Source organism: Lepidochelys olivacea (genome assembly GCF_965140295.1).
Source record: "Lepidochelys olivacea isolate rLepOli2 genome assembly, chromosome: 3".
NCBI lineage: Eukaryota > Metazoa > Chordata > Testudines > Cheloniidae > Lepidochelys > Lepidochelys olivacea.
The window spans coordinates 191,667,094-191,680,221 of NC_140413.1; the positions used below are offsets into that span (position 1 = coordinate 191,667,094).

Below are 13,128 nucleotides of genomic sequence, written 5' to 3' on the forward strand. Positions count from 1 at the left end.
ATCTCAACACCATATTCCTAACAACACCTCAACAGGGGATGTAACTCAAAACGTAAGCTGGACTCATTTAAATACAATATTTTTGAAACGTAGTCAGCATTTTGCTGCAAATCATGAGTTCCAATGTTACTTTTCTAATCTGACAGTGATATCAATTTGTCAGCTTCTATACAAAAAGGAATTTTCTACTGACTTCTCATTAAAATATACTTTAAAAATTGTGCAAACTCATTTCTGATAATACAAAGCCTATTGCTCTAGATGGCATTCGTGCTATCAAAAGATTATAACTTAGGTTGCAGAGTATTTCTAGTACTCAACTTACAAGGCGATGGGGCTGCTCTTCTGAGCTCTTCTTCCTCTGAAGGGAAAGGAAAAAACAGGAGGGAAACATTCTAAGTGACTGAGCTTCTTTGGGTCAGCATATCAGTTGCTTATAGTATATAATTAACAGTGTCAAAGGAAGGAAACCTACAATAAAATAGGTCCACACCACCTTCCAAAGTGGCCGTCCGTAAGTGTCTAGACAAAAAAGCCTAAGAAAAGAGGAGCAGTATGTAATGTCAAGGAATGAAAATTAAGTGAAACATCAGGTAAAGATTTAAAAAACAAAAGAATGCACTACAGCTGTAAACATTCAACAGAATAGGTGCAGTCAGCTGGTGCCCCATGGAAAGGAAAGGAAAGGAAAAAAATGTATACAATAGAGAATGTATAAATAGAGAATGTATAAGCAGAATTGTTTGTGAATGGAAAGGTTTTCAAAGATGTTCATGAAACTTCAATGTCTCTTTACAGGATATGAGTGGGGATAGATGTAATCTCCTTGTAATCTTCTTTTTTATCCTTTACTTGAAAAGTATGCCTCAATGATACAGCAAGCTCCATTTTACAATTTTACTTTCATATGGTGTCTACTAAAAAACCCTACACATGAGCTTATGGTTCAAAGTTACCAGTTACCACTGATTGATAAAAAAAAATCAAAGACTAAACTATATTATCTACTTTGGAACAATACATAAACATTACACTGCAAAATATATACTCACCTTTCTTATTTCCCATGGGTAGATTAGTACTGAGTAAAGATGCAAATGAACTCTGTTTTGATAACTGGGCCTTAGCTGCTAGTGCATTATTCCACAGTGCTTTTATAAGCATTGATGCCAAATATAAGGTCTATAAACAAAACCAGATTATAGTACAATGAAAAAGCAATTGGTTTTCAATGCAAAAGATACACTTATTGCTTCTTCTGCACTCCAATACTATGGAACATGAAAGTAAATAACTCATGAAAACAAGTGAATGTTTTGTTATACAAAATGGAGAAATGTCCAATATTAAACATAAGGAACTTTATCAACTTCTAAATATATACTTTTCTAAAACAGGTAACTATCAAAATTTAAAAGCCAAAAAGGCTATTTTAAGATGCAGCACAAAAATCCTATTTGGTACACTATTGCATATTCCTACATTATAAGAATTATGAAAAGAAATAGACTTTACATGTCCAATGAGCTAATATCATGTATATTTTCTTTTTCTTGTCACAAATGACACTGAAGAAATTAAAACATGTACTATTGTACTTCAGGGTTTGTTTTTTTGTTTTTTTTACCTGTTCAGTATGAGCACTTGGATGAAGAGTTGAGACTAGATTAAGAAGATGTCTAAGCGGGACAGGGTCCAAGTTCTTGATTAATGAAGGAAACAGATCATGTATATAGCGACTACAATGTTTCAGCTACAAAATACAAACAAAAAGACATAAGAGAGAGAAAAATAATGTTTTTGTAAGAGTTATTCAAACATTCATAAAATTGTCTTCATTAAAAAGCTTCTTCACATAAAAATTCTCAGGAAGCTTTATTATTCAAAAACAATTCTGAGCAGTATCAAACCTTCAGTTTTTATTTAACCTAACTTCTCATTTCTAAGCACCTGAACTTTGGTAAAATGAAACACAAAATCACTGAACTCCTGCTTAGTTTTGAGGCTATAAGAGTTTGGGGGAGGTAAAGAAAATTGTTTAGAACTTATTCTGCATTTTTGATTTAACTATAAATTCAATCAATTAAGTTTTGTGTATAAATTCCCAAGGGACAAAAGAGTATTTACATTTGCGGTGAATACAAATGAAGGCACTAGAAATTAAGACGTAAACTATAAAACAGAATTTATCAAAACTGTTTTTAATTACCACAGAAATAGTAGTGACTGACTTTTTTAATGGAACCTCCTATTGCACCAGAAAGTTACAGCGCTCAACGCAAAACAATGGAAAGTTGACTTCAAAGTGTTGCATGAATATGTTCCCAACTTTCACTTTTGCTTTGAAGGATTAATATATTTTTGTATGGATCAAACACTCAGTAAATAATATACATAATAGTATAATAGGCTCTGGATTTAGGTTAGCAAGTATGTACTTCAAAAATATATAATTTAAAAAAAAACTGACTTTCATTTTACCGTCAGCCTAAAAGAGAAAAAGGAGTAGGGGGTGGTCATTGGTCTGTACAGGGGTCACGTGGGAATAAAATGGTGCAAATTTTCTACACAAGGGTGAATTTCATCCATTGAGCGTAAAAGTCAAGATGTACAATTTAAGAAAAAGAGATTTATGTCACAATTTAGAGTATGAAGAAGGAGGGACAAGAGATGTTTTAGCTCTCAACTTCTCTAATGACGTTTTTATAAAATTATTGCTTTTCTAAAAAAATAAATCATTACAGCCATCAAATAAATAAAGGTATCAAAATAAGAGTAGGATCCAGTTTTCCCTTGAGACATAATTTCACTATTTTCAGATACATTGAATAAGACTGACATTTTTCTCATCAGCACCTAACTGAAATTAGTTTGCGTATTTTATTGTATGAGATTTCTAAAATGTATATGACTGGAATTGAAGAATAGTTAAAAAACTATCTGTCCTTGACAAAAACTAGTATCAAATCGATATGCACTCCTTTTCAACTTTGTGCCCCAGTCCTGCAATCGCTTAAGCATATACATAACGATTCACATGCATAGTCACATTGACGCCAATGGAACAACTCATATGTATAAAATTATGCATGTTCTTCTGTGTCTGCAAGATCAGAACCTTAGTTAATAACAAAACAGATCTTTAACAGGTGCCTTTTGACCTTTTTTTGTCTTTATCTTCTTACCACCATCATCCAATTGTTGTTGAAATCTCCATTCCAAAATAGTTTGGCTAGATCCAAAAGTTGCTTGACTATTCAAAAACGTACTTACTACCTTTTCCAGTTTGAAAACTTCTTGCTCCAAAAGCAAAAGTTGCCTCTTCCAAATTTAGGAACATTTTTGTTTCACCAGTCTAAATAGCTGCACAGTCCAAGTAATATTGTGTGTCTTCTTCCTCTTTCCATTGCTCTGTCTAAGCAGAATACAGGTGGGAAAAGCTAATCTTCTAAACCAATGGCTCTCAACCTTTTTGGGTTCAGGACCCATCTGTAAACATTTATGGCCTGTTGGGACCCAGTAAATAGTCTGGGGGTTGAGGCCCTGGGATAGTTTTGGTTGGATCCTGCCTGGTACTCACCCCACAGTGGCAGTTCCTGAAGCTCTTATGCTGTGAGGCTGGCTGGGTTTGGCTCTCCATTCTAGGCACTGCAACCTTTGTGGTTGCAGCGCCACTCAGGTTTGGCCCCATGTCCCTGACTGAACCAAATACGTGAGAGTGGAGTTGTGACCTGGCTCATGGGGTTGCAGTACCTCTCACTCAAATTTGGCCTACCAGGACTCTCATTATCATGACGGCTGGGCCAAACGTGAGTGGTGCTGGAACCTCAAGAGGTTGCACCGCCCAGTGCCTGGAGCAGGAAGGCGAGACCAGCCATCCCTGTGGAACAGGAGCTGCCACACAACCCTTTGAAACATTCTGGTGACTGAATTTTGGGTCCCGACCCACAGGTGGAGAAACCCTGTTCTAAACTCTTTTCAGGGAAGCAATTTAGACCTGCTAGGTTCTTACAGCAAAAAGGAATCTTTTTGAGCACAAAGCAAAGAAAGAATTAAGTCTCATATCTGGAGTATACTATTGTTAAGGAAAGTTTCTTTTATATTTAGTGAGCACTGATAACAAACATCAAATTTAAACTTGAAAAAAGTTTCTATTTCCAATCCCTATTTCAGGAGTTCAGAGGGCTTTTTCATCTTTATTTCCCTACTTAACAGAATACACACAATGCAATTCTATGAAAAATACATTAATGCAACATTATGTCTGGGAAATTAAACACATGAAAGGCAAGAAACACAGATTTAAGGTTGAAAGAGCTAATTAACAGCTGCAGCTTAAACTTCTGCCAATGAATGAGACCTACTGATACTGATGTAGTTACTGTATGTGAAAGCAACAATGAAAGTAGGCTATAACTTAAAATTATATCAAAAATAAAGTGCTAAGTTTTAAATAGATCTTTCAGCTCTCTTCTAATCTAGGCATTGAAGCTGCAGCATTGATAATGTTACTCTTGAAAGTGGAGAAGTGCTTTGGCTTAGTACATTAATTAAATACAAATGATGCTTTCAGCCTAGATCTCCTTTCTGCAGTCCCAGGATTCAGTCATTCCCTCTCCATCTTACTCTTCCTTCCATCTCTACTTTTTGAACAAGCAGCACAATTCCCAGAGTTCTGTAGCCTTAAACTCTAACGCCAATGTGTTTCTATTGCTATCCATGGGTCAGGCTCTTTGACACTGATTTAACTATTACATGGGGAAGCAGTAATAAAGATAAAACATTATTTCTTGTCCCTTTTAAGCTCTTTGGAATAGTACTGCTCTGCTAAGAGATTTTTTTTAAAGTTAAAAATGGCAGTTTATCTTCCTTGCTACCTCCATGGAGCTGCATGAATATAAAAGATCCTTGAAAAGCACAACAGCAACAAAACTCATGTCTAAAACCAGGATTCCAACAGTACTATGGAACTGGAGTGCTTGCACAAAAGTCGGTGTAGTGAGAAAAGGAAAACAGGTGTATAAGGAAGGAAAATGGGAGAAAGAAATCAGGAGATAACCACAGAGAGATGGTATCAGCTCTCTGCATTTAATTAACACAGTCTGCCAAAGATCCGCACCCATTATCAGCAATGAAGAAAAAAAACTGATTTCAAACTGTAGAAACATGTTATTAATTAAACAAATGTAGGCCTTAATTTTCATTAACACTATTTTAATAAATGGCATTTTAAAATAAAAGGAGTACTTGTTCGGGGTGAGGGATAGCTCAGTGGTTTGAGCATTGGCCTGCTAAACCCAGGGTTCTGAGTTCAATCCTTGAGGGGGCCATTTGGGATCTGGGGCAAAAATTGGGGATTGGTCCTGCTTTGAGCAGGGGGTTGGACTAGATGACCTCCTGAGGTCCCTTACAACCCTGATATTCTATGATTAGTCTCTAAGGCACCACAAGTACTCCTTTCCTTTTTGCGAATACAGACTAACACGGCTACTACTCTGAAACCTGTCATTTTAAAATAACATTTTGAGGAGTGACCTTGGGAAATGTTTTATAAAGAAAGCACTAGCAACCTTCTTCAGACAATCTAATTGCAGCTTTCATTCAAAACCAACTTACAGTAACTAATAACACAAGAAGCCATCGGTGCCCATTTCTATGAAAACTAATAACCAAGTATAAAAATATACAGATATAGGTTTTAATATATCTGTTCTGGTGTCAGAATCAAACAAATGAGAAATATTCTTGAAAACAGAAAACATGTATTATAGCCCAAAATCATAATAAATTTAAAAGCACTCCCAAGTCATACTTTTCTTTGCTTGTGATCAAATATATCTTAATCTTTATTCATTCCTCTGCACTACACTGAGGTTTTTTCCTTGCACAGTGTGTGTGTGTGTACCAGAATACACAAATGTCTGCATTACTTAAATCTCTAACAAAAAAAGAATTATTGAAAACAATTAGTGAATTATTGAAAACATCATACTAAACAAAATAATTCAAACAAGTCAGCAAATATGATCTACAAATAGTTTGTTCTCAATATAGCCAAGGGAAAATTCAATACCACATCTCACTGTTTTCTATAACTTCAGATTTTAGGGTTGCTTTTACAGTAGTAAATATCACAGCCACAGTTTTCCAGAGTAGCACTATCAGTGGTAAATTATTGTGCACAAAGGACTCAGACAGTTTCACTAGACAACACAGTAGTATAAATACATGAGCCACACCCTACAGCTTCCATCATTGCTCTCAATGGTGGAGCTGTGCCTGTAGCAAATCAGAGATGCAAAATTCGCTAGTGTAGATGCAGTATAGGAAAATCTGCATATCTTACTCAAGTTGCAGAGATGACTGCATGGTAAATCCTGTAGTATGGTATGTAGTAGTATGGTAAATGACGAACAGGAAAGAGTAAGAAACATTGCTTTGTGAATCTAAGACCAACTGGAATTCAACTGGCTGTTTTATTTCCTTCTCACAAATATAAATATTTTATATACCTGCGCTGCTGCCCAAATGCAGTCTATGTGCTGAGTACTAAGTCGCCCTTCAGCTGCAAGAAAATTGAGAATCACTTGGCACTGTTTGATGATCTGCAAAGAGAGAACATATTTACGATAGATTTAACAGAATAAAGAATTACTCCTCCATAAATACACCAAAAATCAGATTATTTTACACAAACCTCAATATGTAAATTTGGTCCAAAAATATGCTCAACCACATTGTTGCTGATAAGCCAGTCTGCAAGCTCTTTTGCAATGGACCTACATATGAAAAAGAGTATTGATATGTATATAAATTCTTTATTTGTCTATATTTCATATTAAGTCATTTCCCTAATACAGTGTTCTTTTACTCAATTTTATTTGTATATTCACAATTACAAGAAAACTATTTTTGAATCTGAAATGTGTTCAGCTGGTATTCACAAGTACTGACAAAAGTAGAAATTATACAAATTACTTTTCTAGGGGAGCAATTTTTAAACTTTACCTTCTCATCAAATCTTGCTGAAATAGCAATTCACATAGTTTTAAAAGTCTGTGTTATTTACATGACAATGCACCTAGTTAATTACACATGCACGGTATTTCAAAATCACATTTTAGTTTGATCCATAACAGAATGACTCCCTGCCAAGAGCCAATCAAAAAATAAATTGTCAAATAGAACGAGATAACGGGATTGAATTTTCCTAACTAAAAACTGAGTTCCCCCCAATCTGGAAACGAACACATATATCCTTGTTCCTCCCACGCAAGCAGATGGACCAATTTGTTTGCCAAGATTTGGGCATCAGGATCAATGTGTGATAATTTTGGTGTTCAGAGCACAGACTGTAGTTGATGTGCTGTTGGGGTAAAATCCTGTTCCCTGCACACAACCCAGTTATGACAGTTGTGCACGGGGATGGGCTACAGGAATTTGAGTGAAAGGCCCTCATGGCCACTACTACAGCCTCAGCATCTCCAGTCCTGATGATCACCTACAGTAAGGAAACAAGAGTCCACAGGCTCAAAAAGGAGGGAGGCAGAGTCCGCAGCATGGAGCTGAGCCTGCAAGTAAAGCTTAATTTCCTAGCACTGGTTGTCAATTCCCTAACTGTTCTGAAAAACCCAGTCACTAATGGTAAGCCTCAAGAGACCTTCACCATCAAAAGCTATTTGTTATGAGTGCTCAATGCCTGCCCTTCTCTTTCCTTTCCTGTAGTAATTCCAGAACCTAAGGGAAAAAAACACTCACCAGCCTTATACCCTTTGGAGAACACAATGTCCCATCACCTAAAGTAATATATGAGACGTAACTGGCTTACAAGATGTCACACAGTCTACTGACTATCTCCTCAGCTATCAGCTATAGGGTGACCAGGTGTCTGGTTTTCAACCAGAACAGCCGGTCAAAAAGGGATGCTGACCGGGACGTTGACTGTCCGGTTGGCGGCGCGGTGGGACTGGCAGGCTCTCTGCTAGCCTCCACGCAGCTCCCAGGAAGAAGCGGACCTTGGACCCCGCACTGGCTCCTACGCATAGGGGCAACCAGGGCACTCCACACACTGCCTCCGCCCCACGCACCACCCCCTCAGCTCCCACTGGCCGGGAACCATGGCCAATGGGAGCCGCGGGGGTGGCGCTTGCAGACAGGACAGCACGCAGAACCTCCTGGCAGCACCTTTGCATAGGAGCCGGAACGGGGACATGCAGCTGCTTCTGGGAGCCGCTTGAAGCAAGCGCCGTCCAGAGTCTGCACCCGACCCTCTTCCAATCCCCAACCCCCTGCCTAAGCCCTGCTCCCCCTCCCTTCCTCCAAACCTCTTGATCCCAGGCAGGAGCACCCTCCTGCACCCCAAACCCCTCATCCCCAGCCTCAGCCCAGAGCCTGTACCCCCAGCCAGAGTCCTCACACATCCCAGCACCCGAACCCCCTGCCCCAGCCCAGAGTCCCCTTCTGCCCTCCAAACCACTCAGCCCCAGCCCGAAGCACCCTTCTGTACCCCCCAGCCAGAGCCCTCACCCCCCCCTGCACCTCAACCCCTTCTGCCCCGATCCCAGAGCCCCTTCCCACAATCCAAAACCCTGAGCCTCCTCCTACACCCCAAACCCCTCATCCCCTCTCACATCCCCACCCACTCCTTCAGCCTGGAGCCCTCTCCCGCACTCTGAACTCCTCATTTCTGGCCCTACAACAGAGCCAGCACCCCCTGCCGGAGCTCTCAAGCCCTCCCGTGAGGGCTTCGGCAGGGGGTGCGGGCTCCAGTGGGGAGAGCAAGCAACAGAGGGAGGAGAGATGGAGTGAGCGGGGGGCAGGGCCTCAGAGGAGGAGTGGAGCAGGGCAATGGCATTCAGTTTTGTGCGAGTAGAAAGTTGGCAATCCTAATCAGCTAGTACTCTTTCATAAAACAAGGCCCTCAGGCACTATGGAGGATCAATGTGACAGGATATCTGAAACTGCTAGGAGAGGGATGAGAAACTAAACAGTTTTAAATTTTTAAAGTTTTTAAGTTTTAAATTCTGGTGTTGTGGAAACAATGCATGGGAGCTTGAGACTGGTCTAGATAGAAACCTTCTCGGTCTGGAAATGCATAATCTCAGGGCCTCGTTAAGAATTTCTACACTGTTATTTGCTGTGCATTTCATATAAATTCTTGGCTACTGAATGTCTGGTAAAGAATTACAACATCCGATGAAGAGAGCTGTAGCTCACGAAAGCTTATTCTCAAATAAATTGGTTAGTCTCTAAGGTGCCACAAGTACTCCTTTTCTTTTTGCGAATACCGGTAAGGTGATTCTTAAACCAAAAGGCTTCTCAAAATTTTCTGGTTTTACAATTTTATCCAATCTGGGCTCTGAGCCTCTGTTGGCAGCCCGGAGGACATCAGCCACGATGCCCGCCTCATTGCCATGGCTATGACCATGGACCTTGCAGCCGAGTCTGCCGCATCAGAGGCAGCCTGGAGAGAGGCCCTTGCCACAGTTTTACCTTCCTCAAGGATGGCAAGGAACTCTACCTTGGACTGCTCAGGCAACAAGTCCACAAATTTGGACACTGACTGCCAAACATTAAAATCATATCTCCCGAGTAGGGCCTGATTGTTCGCCACTCGGAGCTGGAGGCTGGCAGACGAATAAACCTTTCTCCCAAGTAAGTTGAGCCTCTTGCCATCCTTATTTTTGGGAGTCAGGCCTGGTTGCCCTTACCTCTCTCTTTCATTGTCCGTTGAGCTCACAAGGGAGTTCAGGGCCAGGAGAGGATATAAATACTCGAACCCCTTAGCAGGGACGTAATACTTCCTTTCTGCCCTCTTAGAGATGGGCAGAAGAAAGGATGGGGTTTGCCATACAGTTTTTACAAGCTTTCCCAGCCCTTCATGCACAGGGAGCGCCACCCTGGAAGGGGCCACCGCGGCCAAGCTGTCAAATAAGCATCAGAGGGTTCTGCCAACTCTTCTGCCTGTAATGCCAGGCTCACTGCCACCCTCTTCAGCAGCTCCTGACGTGCCCTGGCGTCGTCCTGTGGCACCATCTGTGATGGTCCCGCCACTGCCTCATCAGACGAGGACAACAAGAAGGCGAGGGAAGGAACAGGGGTTGGCACTGCCTCCTCTGGTTGGGTGACCTCCACTGCAGCTGGAGAAGGCTTGCGGGCACCTCGCTCAGACCCTGCACCTGAATCCGGGAGTGGTCAAGAAACGGTGGTCGACCTCCTCTCTGATGCCCCTGATACAGAGCATTGCATGAGTGTCCCTGGTGCCTGTAGAAACCCATATAGGTTCCAGAACCGCCATACGGTAGGCCATTGGCCTTGGGCCCAGGCACGGGCCGATGGCACTGGGGAAGCGCCCCCAGGTTTAATCAGGCACATCTGGCCTGAGGGATCCAGTACCTCCGAGGAGAAGGAAGAAGGGTGTTGCCTTGGGGACCACTGCAGTGCCAATGAGGCCTCAGGATACTCTTCCTGCCTGCTTCCATGACACTCATGGTGGGATGGGGGGTTGTAACAGAACTCCAGATCCTGGCGTCTGCTTGGGGCCAGGGTACGGAGCGGCGGATCAGCAACGGGTATCAGCAAGGAACTGCAGCAGCAAAAGGAGCAGAATGTGGGGTTGCTGGCCAGCCCCATGCCAGCAGCTCCTCTACCATGGCTGTACTGCCCCCAGTCCCCAGCCCTGTCCTCTGGCAGGGCTGTTCAGACCCCAGACAGGAGAAAGGAGATGCAGCATCGCAGCTGTGTGAAAGGGCTGGGGGCGATACAGCCGTGCTAGAGGAGCTGCAGCCATTGCGGTTCCCTGCCAAATGTGCCCCTCCAGAGGTGTCTGGGGAGGGGCACGTGACCCTTCTTGTCCCTCCCAGGCGTTGCCTTTGTGGGGATCAGCCGCATCGTGGCTCCACTGGGGTCCTGTGTGCCGGGGAGCAATGTCTCCTAACTGGAGACCGCTGCCATTCTGGTGACCGGTGGTGCACCGTGGCCCTGTGCCGGCCACTGAACGACCAACACCATCCCACGGGGGACTTGTGCCAAGAGTCCCGTGAATGGTGCCGGGAACTCCAGTAGGTCTGGGAAGGTCAGAAGCACATCCCCGGGGATTGTCGCTTCAACACCAACCACTGCAATGCCTGGGAGCGATGCTGCACCAAAGGGGACTGTGGTATGGGTCCCAGTGCTCGCTTCCCCCTGGAGACAACCACATCTGGACAAGGGGATGGGGGCACCGGCAAAGACAATGTCTTTTGCACCCTGGAAGGCCTCTGGAGTAGACGGGACTTCCAGGTGCTGGGGACCTCTGTGACTACCTGGGGTTTGCGATGGGTCCCAAGAAGGGCTAGTTGGCCTGGCTGGCAATGTCAGTGCCTGGCTGACCTCTGGAGGCTTACTGTCCCTTAAGAATCTATGCTCCCTTCCCAGATTTTCCCTTTGCTACATGGGAGGCCATGAAATGCCCTCTCCCTTGGTGCTCCTTTTGCTTCTTTGCTCGTTCCAGGGACTGGGACCGGTGCCGGGAGGCCGGTGCTGGAGGCGCGCTTTGCACTGACACTGCCGCACTCACTGTCCAGTCTGACTTCAGGGGCTCGGAGCCCAGAGTAAGGGCCAATTCTAGGAGGAGCACTCAGTCTTATGTCCCACTCCCTGTTTGTCCTGGGCTTGAAGCTTTTACAAATGCAACACTTATCACTGATATGAGCTCCTCCAAAGCACGTCAAGCAACTTTGATGAGGGTCGCTAATCACCATAGGCTTCCGACAGCAACCACATGGCTTAAAGCCGGGAAACGGGGCACGCCTGGTCCCTGGGCTAAGTCCCAGAGGGGGACTATCTAATCTATCTACAACACTAACACCCTAACTGTTAAGAAAACAAAAGAACTACTTTTCTAACTACGTACAACACTAAGAGAAACCACTGGTAAGTAAGCGCTTGCTGAAGCAAGGAGATGTTCCAGCACAGTCACTGGGGGTAACAAGGAACCGAGGGTGGGGGGATCCAGCAGCACTCCTTACACTGCAGCATGTGCGCACCGCTCCAGAGGACGCCAGAGCTGGTCCCTTACAGATACCACTGAGGGAAAACTTCCGGCCCCAGTGCATGTGCGATCACACACACCTAAAATGGAATGGACATGAGCTAGCACTCGAAGAAAAACTATTGTGTTCCATGTCTCAAGTATTTATAGATACCAGACTCCCAAACTTTTTTCTAAATACACATATGATAACATGTCCGCAAGTCAGGATAAATTACAAATTAGTAAATACCTGAGGGGTATGGCAATACATTGTACCTCTTACCCAATGTTCCCAGAATATCCATATTTCATAATTCTTTAGTGTTCAAGGAACTCGTGTCAATTTGCTAAGAATCTGTGTGGATTTACTCTGGTTGTACTACCACTAAATTTGTTAGAGAGATATGGAAGGAATTACTGAAAAAAGCAATTTTAGTGGTCTCTTAGGGTAGCTCCTGCAAAGTGTTGAGCACCTTCAGCACTAACTGACTTCAATGGGAGTTAAGGGTGCTTAGCATGTGGCAAGATCAAGACATTAATACCTGGAAATATGAAGCATACAAATGTGGTTCTAGCTGTGTGGTTTGAAGAGGAGTGAGGTTACAACTGAGAGGTAAAGATCCCAATAACAGAGTTAAGAGCATCTGGTGCTAAGAAGAAAAACAGGTCTATTCACCTTCTTCTGTAATCCAAGAAAAGAGAGGATTTCTGTAAATTCTAAGAGAAGAATGATTGTCTGGCTAAGCTAGAAGGAGGACAGGAGACACTGGATGTGGTTTAATTAGGCCATAACTTTAGATGTGTACCCAGGAGATAAAAGGATACAGTGCAGGTATTTCCATAATCATTTCAATATATACCCAGGACATTTCCATCAGTACCTACCCATCCTGGTTCCCAGCCAACCCACTGCTGGGACCTCATCATCCCTCTGCTCCAATGAGGGTTAATGAGGGACTATAAAGGAAGGGGGGGATTGGCTCCCTGCCATACCAGTCATAGGAGCCCTGAACCCCCTCTATTTCCACTTCTTTAAATCCTTTACCAATTCATTTTATCTGATCATTGTATTCCTACCCTATGGAATACCTGCACTGGATGTCCACCCCTAATTT

At 43.0% G+C, this 13,128-nt stretch overlaps 1 protein-coding gene across 1 annotated transcript in view; it reads right to left on the minus strand.

Annotated features, from left to right (window-relative positions):
* The window catches only part of USP34 (ubiquitin specific peptidase 34), a 265,626-nt gene that overhangs the window by 185,613 nt on the left and 66,885 nt on the right, over window positions 1-13,128 (minus strand). The window contains exons 9-13 of the mRNA XM_084622930.1: window positions 6,698-6,779; window positions 6,513-6,605; window positions 1,628-1,753; window positions 1,053-1,182; window positions 326-361 (exon numbers count right to left, since the gene is read on the minus strand). Of these exons, the coding sequence (XP_084479056.1) occupies window positions 326-361; window positions 1,053-1,182; window positions 1,628-1,753; window positions 6,513-6,605; window positions 6,698-6,779 (467 nt within the window). The remainder of the gene's footprint in view (window positions 1-325; window positions 362-1,052; window positions 1,183-1,627; window positions 1,754-6,512; window positions 6,606-6,697; window positions 6,780-13,128) is intronic.